Genomic DNA, 19,488 nt, shown 5'->3' on the forward strand with positions numbered 1-19,488 from the left:
ATATATAATATAATTATAAATTCAGTCAAATAAATAATAAGAAGTGGAGACAAAAAAACAAACCTTTCTTAGATGACGTTTTCTAAAATAGAATCTTGAAACCAAGGATATTCTTTATAGCCCTCCCTAGAATGTATGAACCAGTCAGAAGAAATTTGATTATATTCTCAAGGCCACTTATTACTAATCATAATCCTTCTTATGTTGAAAAACTCTATTAGATTTTTTTTTTTTATAATTATCCCACTCACTTGCTTGGTTGAAGAACCATCTAATCTTGTTGGATTTTTGGTATATATAATGTTATGTATGACTTGGTTTAAAAATTAAAACATTTATTTAGATTCTGGACACTAATACCTTTGAAATAGCAGTTTTTTTTTTTCTGGAAAGTGGTTTTATATTTTTTTCGTCATGTGCTTAAATGTCATTGAATTTTGGGAATTTTCATTTTTGGATAATGCGATTGACTTATGAAAAATATTGGGTAGATTAATTTTGGCCAAATTTTAGGAATTTTTTCTCATTAATTTTGTCCAAAATATTCAAAAAATAAAATATTTTGAAATACTATAAAATATTAATAAAATAGTTATACTTTAGCACAAATAAAAAATCCAAACTTTGAAAAAAAAAAGTTATCACGGACTCACGGATAAAGGGTCCAAAGTTTCCAAAATTTAAGACCTTGCTTTCCATTTGTTTCTGTAATTAGATAATTATCCTTGAAGATGGATTCCATTCCTTCCTTCTTTGCTGTTATTTGTTTATTTGTTTGTTTATCTAAGGCCATGACTCTACTTAGTGCCAATTATAACTCAGCATAGTTAGGGTTTGAATGCAGATAGTTGATTCAACCAAGTTAATAGTGGACCATTAGGTTGTTTAAAAGAGTGTCTTCAAGTTGAGTGAACATGAAAACTTGGCGGGAGTATTATTTATGTTACAAACACAAAGAGAGAGAGAAAGAGAGGTCTTTAAACTTAAAATTGACCAAGACCTCAAGTTGAGTAATGTTCATACTTTTCAACCCAACCCAATTTTTTGAGTTGGGTTTGGATTAACCTGGCCCAAGTTGCACCTCCTAATGTCAGCCCTTACTTTTTAATCGATCATTTGGTGATTGGCCCAAAGCTTTGCCTAAACTTTTGTGCCAATTTGTAGAGTTCAGACAGCATACTCAGCATAGACATTCTCACTCTTCATCACTCTTTCCAGAATTCACAATTTGGAGAGTGAATGTGACTAGGGATTCTGTTAAACTAATTAAGTCTCAATTAATCCAAGCTACTTGCAATTGGTCCACTGAATGCTACTTTTCGATTTCTCTTGCATAAAGCATGTTTAGTATATATTGTGCTGTTGCATAAGTGTTACAGATCTGGTTCTCCATCACATAAGTTTTACATAGATGTTTTGACTTTATCAAACCAAAATCTTGTTTGGTTAGATTGATCACGTACAAACGGGAGGGGTAACTAAACCGTAAAAGTGACTTTAATAAATATCATTTGATTTTTTTCCTCTAGAGAGAATTTCCATTTTGTATATCATACATGGCCCCTAATGGCTAATGGTACTTAATTGAAGTGATGTATTATAAAAAACAATAAACCATTATACACTGTAAATGGTGCGAAACACTCCAATTCCCCTAATGGTGATGAATTGATGATAAATGACAATAAACCATTGTACATTTTAAATGGTGCAAAATACTCCAATCTCTCAATTTCTAATATATCAAGTATAAATACAACACTTGTGCTGCAACACCAAATTACCATGCACGAACTCTTATTGACAAGCAATGTTTTCAATTCACTGTTGACCCGACTAGTTGAACCATTCGAGATTTATGTGTTCCAAAGATTCTTAGGCATGGATTAAAATATTGATACGAAATGTTCGATATAGGATGTTTGTATCGATATTCGTATTAGACAATCCTCGATACGCTACAACTGCCATTGTATTGTGCCGCTTGTGCGTATTAGTATGATACAGTGCCATATCAATGCGTATTGGACACATGGACTGATACGCATCAGTACACACAGAAACGTGCACAATGCAGCTAGTGTGATTCGAACCATGGTTTAATTAATCAGATACTAAGCACTAAGCGTCTAAACCACTAAGCCACCCTTTAATTTGCAATAAAAAGTGAAATAAACTAATTTTATTATCTTTATTTAAAATGCAATCAAAAGAAATGCCATATTAAAAATAAATATGTTCAAAGATTAATATTAAAAATTAAAGCTTATAATTATAAATGAAATAAAAATTCTACTAATTTTATATTTATATCAAAGATTTATTTTCTATTCTCAATAAATTTATACAAATAAAAATATTAATAACAGAATAATTATTTTAGTACATAAAATCCATACATTTGTACATATTTATTCTTAATTGATATTTTAATGTACACTAGATAATGGCATATTTATTATTTATAAAAATAAAAATTTCAAGCATAAATATTATATCGTATCTATCAAATCCACTAATTTAAATTTATATCAAAAATAATTTCTCATTTTAGAAAAAAAATATTGAAATAAAAATGTTAATAATGGAATAATTATTTTATTAATTAAAAATTATGAATTTGCATACGATATCTATTTTAAAAATGTTAATATCTAGATATGAAGTATTTTAAGTTAAGATTATATATTTTAAAATTTTCAATTAATATTTTAATTTACATTTTATAATAAAATATCTATTATTTACAAAAAGAAATATATTGTTTATCAAACATTTCAAAATTTAATATTTAATTGACTTTTTTGTTAATGTTGAAAAGTAAAAATAGTAAAATAGAAAATAATTGATATAGTAATTAAAATATAATAATCGAATATGTTTTGTGTCTTGGACTTAAATAGAATATAACATAACAATGGTTTATGCATGTGTTATTTTGTAAAGATCTATATATATGAGTCTTGGATTCTTGATTGATGGATTGTCAATATGATATCTATGCATCCCATTATATTGATTGTAATATATTTTTAATATATACCATTAAAATATACATTTTTTATGTATTTATATCTTATTTGTGGTTATTTTGACCTTAAAGCTAGTGTAGTTGAAGTATTTATGAAATTTGTATATATTTTTTTAGAATATTCATGTATTTTCATATCTTTTGTTCGTATCTATGCATTTCCAAAGCATATCCATATCCAAGTCCGATACAATACCCAATTCTAATACTGTAATCCTTGGCCATAAGTGCCTTGCCCCACTATTTTTGTGCAAAACACCCCTTTTGACCTCAAATTGCAAATTTTAATATTTTTTATAAATAAAAAAATTAAAAACATATATTTAATTTACAATAATACATGTAACATATCTAAAACATATTTATACATTACTTATTGCTAAAATAAATATTTATACACATTTATATACATACACATACACATAAGCTTACATGGCATGGTCTGAAACGTTTGACCCAACCAGTCAAACCGATGACCTATGACCCAGAGTAAAAAATGACTCAACCTCTGAATTGGTTTTTAAAACATTGTTTACAAGGATGATGTTTGGCATTCTAACACCATTTGCTAACTCTGCAAAACATGCCGGATTTTTCAATACTTTTTTTCTTAAAAAGTGTTAAAATATTAATTAGTTTAACATGTTATATTTTTTTACTTCATCTCAGTTTTGGAGAGCACAAATATATATATATATATATATATATATATATATATATATATATATATATATATATATATATTAAAACAAGACAGTGAAGAAATTTTCTCCTTTTTTTGAATTTTATATTTTTTATTCCATGCCATTTTTTAAAGAACCAATGAGACGCTCTCCTTCCTAATAAAAATTATCTAAAATCTCTCTCTCTCTCCGATACATACCCAACAATCTCCTCTCCTAAAATTTATCCTAAACTACCTCCCCTACGTTTTCCTAAATCATCTCCAACTACCCAAAACCTACTAACCATTAGTTAAAACCAACTAAATCAGATTATATTGGTTTGAGTTGATTTTTGTTTTGCTTAACTGGTTTAAAAGATTAAATTGAAAGCTTAATTTTAAATTTTAAAAATTACATTAACATTATTAATAAATAAATTTATAATATGAAATATTTGAGACTAAGAAATATGGGAATTTCCCCACTTTTTCGTATTAAAAAATTATATTTAAAATATAAAAAATAATAATATATATCTGCAATTGGGTCATTTGATTTTGATCAATTTACAAATGGCCACAACAAAACTAATCCAATTTCAACCAAAAATATTTTAAACTGAGCAATTCAGGTTGAGTTAGCCGGGTTGGTTGGTTTCATCAGTTCGATGAACAAGCTTATCTGAAATAAATTATTGTTATTTTTGTATCGTAAAAAAGTTATTAAAAGTTATATAAAATATAAATAATTAATAATTATTTAAAAAATTAGAAATATAAAACAATTGTATACTCTTATGTGTTTTATTGTTTAGCTTTCCTTAACAAATGTCGTGCATCAAACAAGTCCCTGTACAAAAAGGACAGAGAAGCCTAGAACTAGAAGGAAATTTATTTGGCCATCATTTTAACCATCTTAATTCAATTCAGAATCCAAGATAAATCTTCATGTAAATCTGAATTAGATGTTGTTCAAGAGTGCAAGATAAATCTGAATTTAATTCAGGTAAAGAATAAAATCAATAAATTCTTCATGTAAAAACAAGTGTCAAGTAAGACAAAAGTTATCAATAAAATAGAAAGTCAAACTGTTTTATAGAAAGAAAGCTGAAATATTTATATTTCAAGAAACTTTCTAAATTCTAATCTAAGTAAAAAATGACATCTAATTCTAATTGTAATTGACTAATTAGTTGCCTATTTGGTGTAAAAGACTATAGAAAATAGGATAGATACAATTTAGTTAAATAGGAACTAGAACTCTAGAAGACTAGTTAAGTAGGAACTAACTAGAAAACTAATTGGTTCGGTTTGGTTTTGGTTTTCACACAAGAAAACCGAAACCAACCCGATATATCAGTTTATGAATTTGCCCAACCCGAAACCGACTGGTGCAAATAAAAACCCGGGCAACTCGGATTGGGTTGGTCCGGATTGGTCGGGTTGGGCCTTGAACAGCCCTATTTCCAACCTGAGACTTCGGAACATTCTGCTTCAAATTATTACAACTTAGAAAGGCGACATAATAACACGCAATTTTCTGCTTTTCCAATATACCACATCATAACTCCCCCGCCCCCCCCCCCCACCCCCCCCCCCCCCCCACCCCAATTGTAGGCATTATTATTGACCCCCACGAAATTGAAATGAGTTTGTTGTATTGATGTTTGTACGTTAACAGGCATATAGAGTCATAGACAACACGATATTTGCCAAACCACTTATTGATTAATCATTTTAACTTAACACATCAGCAAAATAATCACAATGAAGCTAAACACCACCTCAAACAAAACATTAGACATCCAAGTCAAAGCGCTGTAGCCTGTAGAAAAATTTTTGATACCTGGTAAAGAATCGTTTTTTGTAGAAACTAAAATGTTTCTAACAGCAGCAATGTCAAAACCAGTAAACCAGTCAAACTGCCAATCAGATCGACCAATTTTGTGATTTTAGTTGCTATTAATTATATATAACAAGACAAACATCAATATTACAAGTATGGTATAAACTAAAGTTTAATGCACGTTGTAATCCCTTTCCGATTGATATTAGTAAACATTCACATATCTTTACTACATAATGCCAATACTTGGCGTACATTCAGACCACCAGAAAGTTGCCCAATAGTTTTCTCATCTAGTCGTGAAAGATCATGAACAGATGAACTCCCGACCAAAGATCAACAGTAATAAGCAGCATCAATAAAAATAGTTGCCCAATAGTTGCATGCTCAAAATTTCACTATATTTCAGTCAAGCTAGTTTATAAATCAAGTTGATTGGTTGTCCATGGAACTGCCAAATTTAGCCATTTGATTTTACAAGGCTGGTGAAATACACCCATAACACCCCAACCTTGTCTCACCTCAATCAGGTCAAACCTACCTCAAGTTCATAATTACAATGAGCAAACAGATGAAGTAACTATACAACTATATCAGAACGAGGTTGGTCAGACAGGATTTATCATCAAAGTACGGTAAAAAACATTCAGTTGCTTTACTAATTTACAAGGTTAGACCAATCTCCCCCCAACGAGATGGTTGAACAGAAGGAGAAAGAATCGGGTTCTCACTGACAGGAATAGAGAATTGAACATGACTTAATTTTTATCATGCTGGCTTCCAGTTGGCAGAAAACTTGGCCACAGTATTGCATCAAGTGTAACAGAGGTTTCTAAACCTGAAGAGCCTTTACTCTAGCTGTAAGTTCTCTAACTTGGTTTCTTAGGCGCTCTGGGTTGCAGAAGAAGTCAACAAAAACTTGCCTCTCACGACCCACCTCATGAGGATGATGCTTTACAATCTGCACCAAGACCATAAACTATATTAGCACTAGCTTCTTTTACACCTACATTAATCCAAGATTACAGTTAATGGAAAATCACAGAAAGGAAAAATTCTATACCTATAGCCACCATCTGTTTTCTTGTCTTTTTTTTCACCTTTTCTTTATGATGATCAATAACAAGGGACATTTATTAAAGAAGAAATATTAGAAAGTTACACCCCCACCCCACCAAAACAACAGGACCAAGGCTGCAACAAGCTTCAAAAGAATTCTCTGTTCTCAAGTAGTATTCCAGTTAATTGCATGACAGGTATATGAATGAGAAATATATGAAGGTTCAGGAAACATGGGCTGACAACAGATTCACAATCTAAACCCACAACCAGTATCAGTACTTTCACCATATTAAACATAACTAAAGTTAATTGAATAGACATAGGTGTTTTAATGGTTAAAGCACAGATTAAAAGTTATGAGGCTATATCTAGGAAATGAAGCTTGGTGACATTGATCAATGCCAGTTGATTGTTTATACACAGACCAGTCACATGGAACAAGACATCAACAACCCCTGATTCTAAATGTCACCATATTTTCTAAAGGTATAAACAAGAAGATGGCAGCATTGATTATGTAGTTCAATTGGTGAAGAGGAACTTAGTGACTTAGAAATGAAGGTAAATGAAACCAAGAGTACCTCAGCCTTCTCACACTGTTCACGCGTCACTTGTTCAATGGCAGGAAATAGTTGTGTGTTAAGCTTATCCATTTCTCCAAATTCTTTGGTTAACGGCTGGAAAAGATAGCAAAGTTTCAATGTTAAGCACATCAACTTAGAATGCAGACCCCATAAAAGAAGGGATAAAATAAGATTGATAAAACTTAAAAGAACTCCTTCACTACTGCCTTCTTTGGTTTTATGCCTCTTTCTACTTAAACATCATCAGCCAGTCACAAAAATACTTAAAGCAACATAACAAAATAAAATCATGCGTTATATTAATTTAAAGAACTAGAGATAAGCACAAACAAATAAAACTTTAAAATAAGTTTGCAGGTGTCTAGGTTGACTAGCCGTTAGTCAACCCCATTGAATGCATCAAGAGTATCTATTGACTAGTTAGTGATGCAATCACTCTGGCTCTGGCCTTTAACTGACTACTCAACATTTTGATAACACTAAAATGAGAGACCTTGACTCCCTTATGGAATAAACTGGAGAAGATCATGTAATTCAAGTGGTGACAAGTGATACATTCGTTTATGTGATGGTATGGTAATAACAAAGTTCAAGTAGTAACAGATCATGCCAGGATATGCAAGGGAAAATGAACTATGGAGAAATGAAACATGTTATTTTTAGGTACCATGCACAACCCATTTTGTATACAATATGTTGATGAATACTGAAAATGCACCAAATGTGCTGAAATAGTTATGAAAGAAAGATTCTTGGCTAGGTCCATTTACAAGCATTGTTAGGTTCTAAATTTTGAAATTCGTAATAGTAAAACTGGATCATGTAGTTGAGTAGAGCAGGTATTAATATGCTGTCTTATATGAATGTTCATAAGCAAAGGATTGATTTAAGAAACATAGTTCAAGTTGTAACAGATAATGCCAGGATATGTGAAGGCAGATGTAGGGGTGTCAATTAGACCGGATTTAATTCAATCCGATCTGGTCCAATATGAGTCCATTACAGCTGGACCAGGTCCAATCCAATCCAATGAATACTCTGGACCATTTTGGAATTTGGACCACTCCAATTCAATGCCTGGACCATCCCAATCTGTTCAAATTGGCTTTAATTTAGAATCAGATTGGTTCCAACCCAAACCAGGTCCATTGAAACCTGTATTTTTATCTTCTATCCCTGGACTGGATATTGATTCGATCTGACCTAATCCAATATAAATCTATTATGGATGGACCAGGTCCAATACTATCCAATAAATACTTTGGACCATTAAGTCTGGACTGGTCCAACTCAATACGTCTAATTGTGATGTCCAATCCATCCAAATTGATTTTGATTTGGACGGGGGTCCAATCCAAAACCAGTCCATTGGCATCCCTAGGCAGATGAACTTTGAAGAAATGAAAGATGTTATTTTTAGGTACCATGAGCAGCCCACTTTGTAGACAATATATTGATGAATATTGGAAATGTACCTAAATGTGCTACGAAAGTTAAGAAGCAAAATTCTTGGCTAGGTCCACTTACAAGTTACAAGCATTGTTGAATTCTAAATTTTGAAACTCATAATAGTAGAACTGAAAAAGGTAGTTGACTACAGCAAGTATGAATATGTTGTCTTATACTGGAGTGTTCATAAGCAAAGGATTGATTTAAGAAATGTTCATTTATTTAAGAAAGGTGTTCGTATTAGAGGAGTAAGGTAGAAAGGGAATAAAATGTTCAAAGAAAGATGAAGTGATTAAAGCATATACATTGTTGAAGTTGATGCTAACTTTTGGGCATTAATCAAGAAATACACATACATCATTTAAAGTTATTAAGAATCGACAAAATTTCAGCCATTCTTGTGACAGAGCAGTACATTAAATAATAATGCCCTAGTCCTTTATTATGAAAGATGTTAATGATATAATCAGACAAGATGTGAAACAATACAAGAACAAAAGCACAAAACATAAACAGTAAGGGCTTGGAAAATTTTATAACCACATCCACAAAATTATATCAACAAGAAAATATATGAAATTACCCAAGGTTGTAATATTGGTTCTGCAGTTGTTGAAGATGCAAACAATAGTTGCTGCAAACTTTGAATAAGGGTACACCTAATAGACAAAAAGAAGATCCCAATAATATACAAGTAATTGAAGACAGCATTCCAACTTCCAAGTGTAATAACATTGGGAAAAAAAAGTAGTGCAATTGTTTTTATCCACTTGATGGCAAAAATCAGTTAATCACTAACAAGGTATTCTCCAATGTGTACAGTTTTGGTTTCTGAAACAAAAAGAATTGCCACATCAACAAAAACAATAAACTTTTGCTAATGTGGCAGTTATTTTTTTAGAAAACAAAACCATACAGATTGGCAAAAATCCCCATGTTGATAAAACCATTTTGTAGCAATATATACAATGTAGTAGTTTCAACAATCTTCCTATATGCCTCATGTTCTTAACTTCCACTAAAACTTAAGTATGTGTGGTGAAACATTCCCATCTACGTTTCCTCATGTGAAGTGGAGGGTGATCCACAGGCAGTACTAGGAATATTTTCTGGATGAGGAAGAGTAACGAGGGGTGGGTAAATAGCTTCTTTGAGTAGGCTGGATCCCCAGCATCAACATTGAAATCTCATTCAGATGTGTACAGAGTTCAGCTAATTCATTAGCATATACCTTGGTTAAGAAGTTGAACTCAATTGTATTGGAGATCGTCTCTCATTCAGAGTCATTGCCCACTGTACAATAAAACCTTTCAAATATTGTTTTCTTTGCATTGTCTAATCCAGTTTGCCTGCTTGTAGTATTGTTTGGTTGCTCCTTCCTATCTTCCTTTTGGAAAGACTTCAAAATTACACTTGCTCCTCTAAGTTTTCTTGTTACCAATTGAGGAAAAAACATATCCATTTTTCAGCAATATAAATGAACCTAGGGATGCAACTTAGGTGGTGTTTGATAAATCTGAAAAGTGAAAAAGATATTAAAAGTATCTGAAATCTGAAAAGAGGTATAGGTGCTTTTCTACTTTTTAGAGGCTCTGAACAGATAAGTTTGTTTGTGTTGGATCAACCCTTCAACAACTGAAATTCCCTAATTTTACTATTTTACCCCTAAAACAGACTATTTGGTAATTTTGAGTTCAATTTGCATTATTTCATAAAAATAATTTATTAAATTCAAAATAATATTGAAAAATATGAGTAAATTGTAAAAAATAAAAATAATATATTAAAATAAGAATAAAATTGAAAAATACATATAAATTTATAAATTAAAAATAAATTAAGAGTTAAAATAATAATGATAATAGTAATAAAGTCCATGAAGCAATAAAAAATATTTAATAATTATCAAATTTTTAAATTAAAATTATTAAAATATTTAATAATTAATATAAATAAAAATTATAAAAGTAAAAAAAATCATAAAAAACTATTAACATATTTACTAACTTATAATTAATTTGGTGTCGAATGTTGTTGTTGAAACAAGGCCACTGCAACTGCAGGAAGACGGGAGATAGAGAGGGAAATCAACCGCCGCTGCTGAGAGTTGCAGCAGCGGTGGCAGGAAGACAGGGAGGGAGGGAAGGAGAGAGAGAGAGAGAGAGAGAGGGGAGGGAAATCGACCGCTGCTGCTGAGAGTTGCAGCCGCGGTGGTGAGAAGATATGGAGAGAGAGAGAGAGAGAGAGAGAGAGAGAGGGAGAGGAAAATCGACTGCCACTGGTGAGAGTTGCAGTGGCAGTGGCGAGAAGACAAAGAGAGAGAGAGAGAGAGAGAGAGAGGGAAATTGACCGCTGCAAGAGAGAGGGAAATCGACCGCTGCTACTGGGTTGCAGCGACGGTGGCAGGAAGACAGGGGAGAGAGAGAGAGAGAGAGAGAAATCAAACAGCTGAGAATGGAATCTCAATCGCTGGCAGCTATAGGTTTTTTCGAGTTCACCATCGTCATTGATCGCTGGAATGTAGATCGCCGGAAGAACGGAAACATAGATCATGAAGAGACTTCTCCGCTGCGTCGATTTGAAGTTCAAGTGAGAAGAAATTTGGGTTTAGAAGGAGATGTCTATTCAAATATTATCAGGGGCATTCTAGCCTTTTGAACACATCTGAAACGTGTCTGAGCATGTTCAGTGATGGCCCACAGTCTAAACATTTCAGTTCTGAAATGCAATGTCATATCAACTTTCAGACGCATACCCAAACACTTCTGGAATCTAAAAAGTAATGTTTTCAGATTTCAGACCTCTTAAAAACGTCATCAAACGTCGCCCAAGGCAGGCTCAAGTTGAGAACTTGTCAAAATTTGACTGAGTCTGGCCTGAAAAGCAGAGCCCAACACAATGTAAATTCTTCAAATTGGGAACCCGACTTGCACCCCCTAAATTTTCCTCATTGAAGTTTCACTAAGTTTTGGAAAGTTCTGGTCAAACTTCAGTAAGTTCTTTTGTTCATTCAAATGCAATTGTTATACCCCTAATATAAGAAATGCACTTCAAACTCCAAAAACGTGATACAGAGAAGGGTCTTCACATTGAAATTGAAAATAGCGAAAAAGGTAAAATCTCTTCTTTTTTGAGAAAAATAATGAAGCAAGGTTTAAAGTATCGGAAATGAAAGATGTATCGGTAAGGAAATTTTAAGAGATGTATCAGGACACACTTTAGATACGCATGGATACAGACAAAAAATTAAGTAATGGTTTCAGCAGTATTCATTAATTAGCTTGATTGAAATCAGAATCATCCATTGAGTAAAGACAAGGGAAGAGTTTTCATGCTTCTCCATGGATGATATTCTCATAAGATGATGGGATAGAAAAATTGCTCCCGCGATCGGATGTTCTCTTCCAACTCCTTTCTTTCTTATATCTTCTTCTCCCAACCTTTCTCTTCTCCCCCCAAATTTCTGCAGGTTTATTGTTGTTACAGAACAAATCTGTACTGGTTTCTGCCCTAGATTAGCAGAGAATAAAAGCAGGAGAGAGAGAGAGAGAGAGAGAGAGAGAGAGAGAGAGAGAGAGAGAGAGGGAGGGAGGGAGGGAGAGGAGAGAAAGAAGAGGAGTGAAAAAGCTAGTTCAAACTAGAAAAGATAATTTCCCCTAATTAAGTATGGGAAATATAACTTAAAGAAAGAGCAAAAAAAACTAGTTCAGACTATCAAGCCTTAACTCTTGATTGCTGGTTTTCTGGACAAATCTTTTATAAACAATAAAGTATTGTAGACTGGTAGTATACAAAAGAAGGAAACCTAAAAGATGTTTTACATTGAAACCAAAATTAAAAAAAAAAAAAAAAAAAAGTTTAGTCAAACGGAACCCATAACCAATAATTAGAAAGGAACCCATCTTTTTAGTTTAGTTGATAGGAAGCATTTTCATTCAATCAGAAAGTGTAGAAATAATAATAAGGCTATAATACTAGATATCCAAAAAAGAGAAAAGAGGATAAAAACGTATAAGATGATCAGATCCAAAGAAAAGTTTCTATGATAAGGAGGCACACCAAACCCCATAAAAGTGCACCTTCAGTGGATTTCAAGTATGTTCCTGTATAGCTAGCAAGTCAATAATATCATTATCTTAATGAATGATGTGTTACTATGCTCCAGTCATCCTACAATTCATATGAATTTTATATGGTATATACAGTTATATCCCAGGTTAAGTCATGGATAAGGTAGTTACATAGATGTGTTGAGAACAGGGCTTACACCCACTTTGAAGATTTCAGTTAAAACCATTCTAATGCATTGGCTTTGTTCATTCTCAAATCCCACCTAACTAAAAGCCACTTTGGCTACTCTACCAATCAAATCATGACCATGCCAATCATGCTCTCACACTCTTGTAATGTCATGTTTAAGATGTTTGGGAGAAATACACCATAAAAGTCTTTCCACAGCATTGCCAAGACAATCAGGTGGAAAATTTGGATGTTGAAGGTGTTTGGGGGAATCCAGTACCACCCCCCACCCCAGGGTGGAAGCTTTTGATGGTTGGTTGAAAAAGTAGAGGCATTCAGAAGGTGAGCAGACACTAACTATGTTTGGAAGAGGAAGAAAACGTATTTCCCCTATGCATTAAATGTTGCTACTTGAAGATCATCTGGGATTACTTTTTAGATTATTCAAAATTGATATGTAGTTCCCAAGATCACTAAAAGAGATTGTTGGTCTACGGTCGGTCCTAAATGGAAATAGAAAAAGATCACATGGAGTTGTCTTTTTGCAATTTGTTGGGAGGTTTGAAAGGAAAGCGACAGAAGAATCTTTTGACACAACTACAAAAGTTATGGAATGGACCGACTCTTCCAGGATTTGATGATGTTAACAAAGATTCTTTTGGGGCTGGTTTCTGGTCAGCTTTAGAGCTGGAATACGAAAGAGGAGATATGGATTTTACTTTGTGCTCTCTTTTATGCAATGGGGACATGAGATGATGTTATTGTTGTATTTTTTTTTTCTTTTTTGTCATTCTTGTTTTTGTGGGTGACCTCTCATCACCACTCTCTTGTAATCATTTTTTTTTCTTTTTGATAAAATTTCTTTCTATTGACTACCAAAAAAAATGTTAATGCTTCTCTTATAACAAGAGCAACATGGACCATATTGCTTGGCACGATGGAGCCTAGAATTACCCATTGTGGTAGCCTAAGTTAACTCTTATCATGCTAAGAGAAATCCGTTCACAACTAGGAAGCTTCATGGAGTTGCAAGAAATCCAAGCATTTCTCATGAAAAGGGGTTTCTCATTTATAATGAAGATATTGAAATATGAATGTCTTTCCTCTCGTTAGATAAAGAAATTGAGTAGCCACTTAGGAACTATGAATGAATTTACAGAACTTCACCAGCCAAAGACACCTAAAAAGTTCATAATAGTCACCTACCGTCCTACCTGCCATTATTTAATATCAGATTTGCTTATCATCAGCTGAAGTGGGTAATTCACACCACAAGAAGACAACAGGGTTCTTAATGAAATAGTTGAATGTCTACCTCTTTAAGTAATCCTAACTTTTTTTTGGATAGGAAACGGTAACTTTCATTAAATAGAAAATCAGGAATTACAAACTGTAAACCTACAGAAGGACAAGGTGACCCCTGAAACATAAAGCAAGTCACAACACAACCCAAAACAAAGTCTCTCTATTCACCCCTTGCTTTGCTAGTAAGTCAGCTAAAGCAATTGCTGACCTCCTAGTCCAATTAACAACCACATCCAGCTCCCTTGTAAGGCTCAATAATTCTCTTACAGCTTGTCTTAGGGACCAAGTTCCCTAAGACATGATAAGACAGATGCAAGTTATTAGAGATTTTCTTTTGGTGGTAATTTGGGCATATCCTATTTTTTCATAAACTGGGCAAGTTCCTAACTATTTGTAAAGAGACTAAAAAGTATATGCTTTTGAAGACAAAGATACCTTATGCATTAAGTTTTGTCACTACAAATGGGGGAATATTTTTGTCTTTTCACTGGAGATGTTCCCCAATTATAGAAAATGGGATGTGTCCAACTCATCATCCTTTTCTTTTCTTCATGCAAGGATACATAGAAAATGAACAAATAGAGTGTGATCCAATGCACCATAGAATATTGCCATTAACGGACAATGTGAACATTCAACACAATCCATATCATATCATTTCACTGCAAATGGGGGAATATTTTTGTCTTTTCACTGGAGACATTCCCCAATTATAGAAAATGGGATGTACCCAACTCATCATCCTTTCTTTTCTTCATGCAAGGATAACTAGACAATGAACAAATAGGATGTGATCCAATGCAACATAGAATATTGCCATTAACGGACAATATGAACATGCAACACAATCCATATCATATCATTTAGCCATCAATACACATCCAAGAAAAGAAAGGATGACGAGTTGTGATCCAATGCAACATAGAATATTGCCATTAACGGACAATATGAGCATGCAACACAATCCATATCATATCATTTAGCCATCAATACACATCCAAGTATCAAAATTTAAAAACCATGTAAGAGCAGTCTATATACCCTATAGCATATCATTCAAGGAACAATTATTATCCCTCTTGTAATAGGAGAGATTTTTATGTAGATAAAAACAAATCACTCACAGTTCATTGATGCATCTATTTCTATCCTCTGGAAGAGAATTTTCAAGGTCTGACTGCAGGATCATTAATTCTGAATGAAGTGCTGTTATCTGCTGCACAATGCCTGGTGCTGATACATATGTTGGTAACCCACCTTGAGCATCTATAAAAGAAGAACAAGGAGTTCAAGATGCAAGAAAGAAATATTTTTCTACTGAGAATATAATAAGTTTTTAACTTTTTCCTAAGTACAATAGATACTGTGTGTACTTGAATGGATGCACAAAAGATCTCTAACACCATGAAGAAAAGTATCCCGATCATCCACGGCTCCTTGTTCATGAACCTCAGAAGCAGCTTGAATTAGTGATAGGCAACGGCCCTGCAATGATTACAACAATGTCGGAATGCAGGTTGATAATGCTGTGTAGGTAAACTTAGAACAACATTAATGATATAGCTGTGAAGTGTGATAAGTAAGCATCTAATATGGAAAGAGGGAAATATTGGGGCATAGTGTTTCTAAGACTTGTTCAATGTCTAAAGGATATGCTGATTAAGTGTTGATATTACAAACCTGTTGGCAAGACAATTTAAAGGGAGTGTGAAAAATGCTAAACAGCAAGCTCAATAGGGGTGCAAGTCAGATACCTGATTTGAAGAATTTGCATAGCATTGAGCCCCAGACCTTGGGCCAGGCCCATTCAAATTTCAACAAATGCTCAACCTGAGCCCACCTAACTTGCAGTACTAGGGTTCGTTTGGTATACAAGAGGAATGAGAGCTGTGGATCTAAGGATAGATAATAAGTGGTTCTGGTGCAGCACTCTTCCTGAGGATGAGGGTTTGTTCAGAACTTTGAAGAACATTCAAAGAAATGGAAGAAAATAGGAGAAGAGAGGGGAGAGAGAGAGAGAGAGATGTTATGGTGTTGTCACCAAGACATAGGACTCTTCAAAGCACAAACTCCAAGAGCTACGGAAAAACAAACTGATTTGAAAATACCATTATTCACTACAAAAAGAAAGAAATACAACTAATTGTACAGAAAAAGAGAACCATAACCCAAACCTTACTTTCTAGTCAAGTGACTTGATAAAATAAAACAAAAAACACAAAATATCTTAGTGCACATTCCTGAAATATTCTCCTTAGCTTCTTCCAGTCTAGTTCCAAGACTGGGTTCAAATATGGGCTTGGCCAAGAGGTCCAATGGCCTTAAATGAGGGCATTGTGCCCCAATGAAAAGTGAAGGATCAGGAACAATAAACAATAGTTAGGAATGTCCAGCAAGATCAGGCATGGGATTCGAGGCTGGGCATACTTCATATTGGCTAGAGTTTAAAGAAGATATTGCTAGGGAAATAATAGAAAATTAGGATGACTGGACTTTATATTAGATTTGCGAAGACCAGAAAAAATAATAAAGGACCAGATTGAGTGAACAAACAAGAAAAAAATACTCAGAAAGATGAAAAAAAAATACAAAGGAAAAAAATAGAATACAGAGTGAACAAAGAAGGATATGTGAGAAAGAGAACAGACTCTTTTCCATAATAAATTTAACAGTAAATTATAAACGAAAAGGCTCCAATTAATTCATTCCACCCCCTCCCAAAGAAATGAAAACGAATACATGTATATGTAGAGCTAGAGAGTAGAGAGGGATATCCAAATTTGTGTACATCCTACCAGAAATAAGCATAAAGATTTCGAGAAAACACCCCTAACATATTTAGAAAAATATATGTAAGATTCCTGACTCCTAAAAAACTCATAATAATAGGACTACATAGCTGGTGTTTAGAAGTATGAAACATTGCCACTTACATCTGAAACCAGTTAAGCGGTTATTTCCCTTTTAGTTTGCTTAAGAATCTAAATGACTGTATGTACATAAGTGCTTCTTTTACTCTTTTAACCTTTTAAGTTTTCATAGTAACAAGGATATTCCTTATACCCATATTCAAAAAGAAAAAATGCAGTAACCACTCCACTCAATAACTCCAACATGATAGCCTAATCAGACTTCAGAAACAGATTGTTTTTATTTGGATGGATACTTAAAATTTTATTAAGAACAAATATGTATAATATACCCAGCATCCATTATATACATAACCCAGCCACAGCCACCCAATCCCAATTGTAGATTTTTACATTCATTCTACATTTAAAAGGCCCCAAAATAATTGTTCCCTATTTGCTCCTTGTTTGGCTAGGATATCAACTAAGCCGTTGTCTGTCTGATATTCGAACCCATGTAAAAGTAATATTTCTCGCTTGTTAAGCATCTGATTTCCTTTAAGATCTGTCAATGTTCTTGCCCTTGTTCTCCACACCAACTGACTACCATCCATGAACCATGTTCCATGGCATCCATGCTTAGATGTTTCTGTAATTTAAAGATCTTGCCAGTCTTAATCCTTGAAAGGGTGCAAGTAGTTCAGTCCCTATGGAGTTTTCAAGCCTATAAGTCCGGTACGCATTGCAAGAATAGTCCTATACATGCCTCTGAAAACTCTCTCAATACCTATAGGGCTTTGACTTCCCATGCTACACCTATAAAAATTTAACTTAATCTGATTACTTCAGGCACAGGTAAAATTTGGGCTAACAAGGATAAGAATGCAGGTTTGAATCTGAGAGCAGCTACTTTGTGCAAAAGATGATGCCAAAGGTTAGGACCATATCTAGTTTACCCCTCCCAAAACCCCATATGGATGGGACCAACACTGGGTAATGTCTTTTTGATAGTACTCCAGGCACAGATTTTCAGACAATAACAACAACAACAATAATGATAATAATAATAATAATTAGACCTTAGACTTTCAAACAGCACTAAAAAAATAACTCAAAGTATGAATAAAAGAGAATAAAAAAGTTAGAAACTAAAAGTGCCATAATACTAAAATAACTAAAACACTTGTGCACCCACAAAGACAGAAAACAAATATCCCCTGAAAACAGGCCCCTTAGATGAATTTCATCAGTTGCACTGCTTATTGGCCTTATCCCTAGGAGGAAGCAGCTCTGGGTTGGGGCCTCACAGACTTCATATGGGCCCCATAGGTTAAAGGGTTGTCCTCTCTTCTTTCTTGTGTCCATGTCAAATCTCACATGTAATGACCTTTCCACAGGTAATTTTGCACAGAAAGAAGCATACACTTGAGGGTTGAGAACATAATGTTAATATCCAACATTCTGGTCTTCTTTTTAAACTATATACCATGCATAGGCAGTTCAAACACAAACCATAACATAACCAGAAGTAATGATCCTCTTCTATGTTTCATATACATATGACTAAAGAAAATATTATCTAAGAAAGAGAATATCCAGTGCAATTCATAAAGCAGTAAATGTAACCAGGTGGATGCATACCACTCTGCCATTAGTTGATGAGAGGTAGCCTTGCAGCTCTGATTCAATGACTTTAAGCAATGAATATGCTCCAAGCATGGTTTTCTGCTCCAGTTGGCAAGCAATTTTCAGGAACTGATGCCTAGCTAGCTGATTAATTAGATGATCTATGAACTGCATATCAGAAAATATCAGAACAAGGTAAGCATCCTGAAAACGGCCCAGTTTTGTTATTCCAGCCCACACAAGAAAGACTGTCTTAAAGCAAGAGAACAATAAAATGGTAGTACTTATCAAACATGTGTAGCAATACTGCCAAAGACCTTCCACCCCATATATGGAGATAGAGTATTTATGTCAATAAATACATACATAGAAAGAAATTAAACAGATGAAATATAATATACAGGAAAAAGGTTTCCTAATCAGGTCAACTAGGAGATTCCCTACATGATCTACTTTACTTTCACCAAATAGAAGAGCAATGTGGCTGATCAAACCATCCACTGAATTGGGGATTCTTAGTAGAGTTAAACATACCGCCTTTTGCCGGCCAATATAGGATTCTTGGCGCATAACTTTTAAATCATAATCACCTAATAGTTGAGAAAGAACAAGGAGAAAGAAAGGCAAAGTGATTATGTTAATTAAATATCAAGAGTTTGTTTATTTGTTCTCTTCAATTTCATTAGGGCATTTATGCAGTACCTTGCAATATGTAGGTGTCTTGAAGTTGAGCAAGCTCCCAACACAGATCTGGAATGGTCTGCAAGTCGGAACAAAATGAAAATAGACAAAGAAAAGAAAAGAAATGGAACAGAAGATCTTGTCAGAAACTG

At 33.7% G+C, this 19,488-nt stretch overlaps 1 protein-coding gene across 3 annotated transcripts in view; it reads right to left on the reverse strand.

Annotated features, from left to right (window-relative positions):
- Nucleotides 1-5,909: 5,909 nt before the first annotated feature.
- The window catches only part of AUG3 (HAUS augmin-like complex subunit), a 48,912-nt gene continuing 35,333 nt past the window's right edge, over nucleotides 5,910-19,488 (reverse strand). For all 3 annotated transcript variants that reach the window (XM_010275321.3, XM_010275320.3, XM_010275319.3), the window contains exons 11-18: nucleotides 19,358-19,415; nucleotides 19,190-19,245; nucleotides 18,671-18,823; nucleotides 15,554-15,665; nucleotides 15,305-15,446; nucleotides 9,220-9,295; nucleotides 7,185-7,280; nucleotides 5,910-6,502 (exon numbers count right to left, since the gene is read on the reverse strand). In XM_010275321.3, the coding sequence (XP_010273623.1) occupies nucleotides 6,374-6,502; nucleotides 7,185-7,280; nucleotides 9,220-9,295; nucleotides 15,305-15,446; nucleotides 15,554-15,665; nucleotides 18,671-18,823; nucleotides 19,190-19,245; nucleotides 19,358-19,415 (822 nt within the window). In that variant the 3' untranslated portion in view covers nucleotides 5,910-6,373. The remainder of the gene's footprint in view (nucleotides 6,503-7,184; nucleotides 7,281-9,219; nucleotides 9,296-15,304; nucleotides 15,447-15,553; nucleotides 15,666-18,670; nucleotides 18,824-19,189; nucleotides 19,246-19,357; nucleotides 19,416-19,488) is intronic.

This window comes from Nelumbo nucifera, chromosome 8 (genome assembly GCF_055504915.1).
Source record: "Nelumbo nucifera cultivar China Antique chromosome 8, China Antique-T2T, whole genome shotgun sequence".
NCBI lineage: Eukaryota > Viridiplantae > Streptophyta > Magnoliopsida > Proteales > Nelumbonaceae > Nelumbo > Nelumbo nucifera.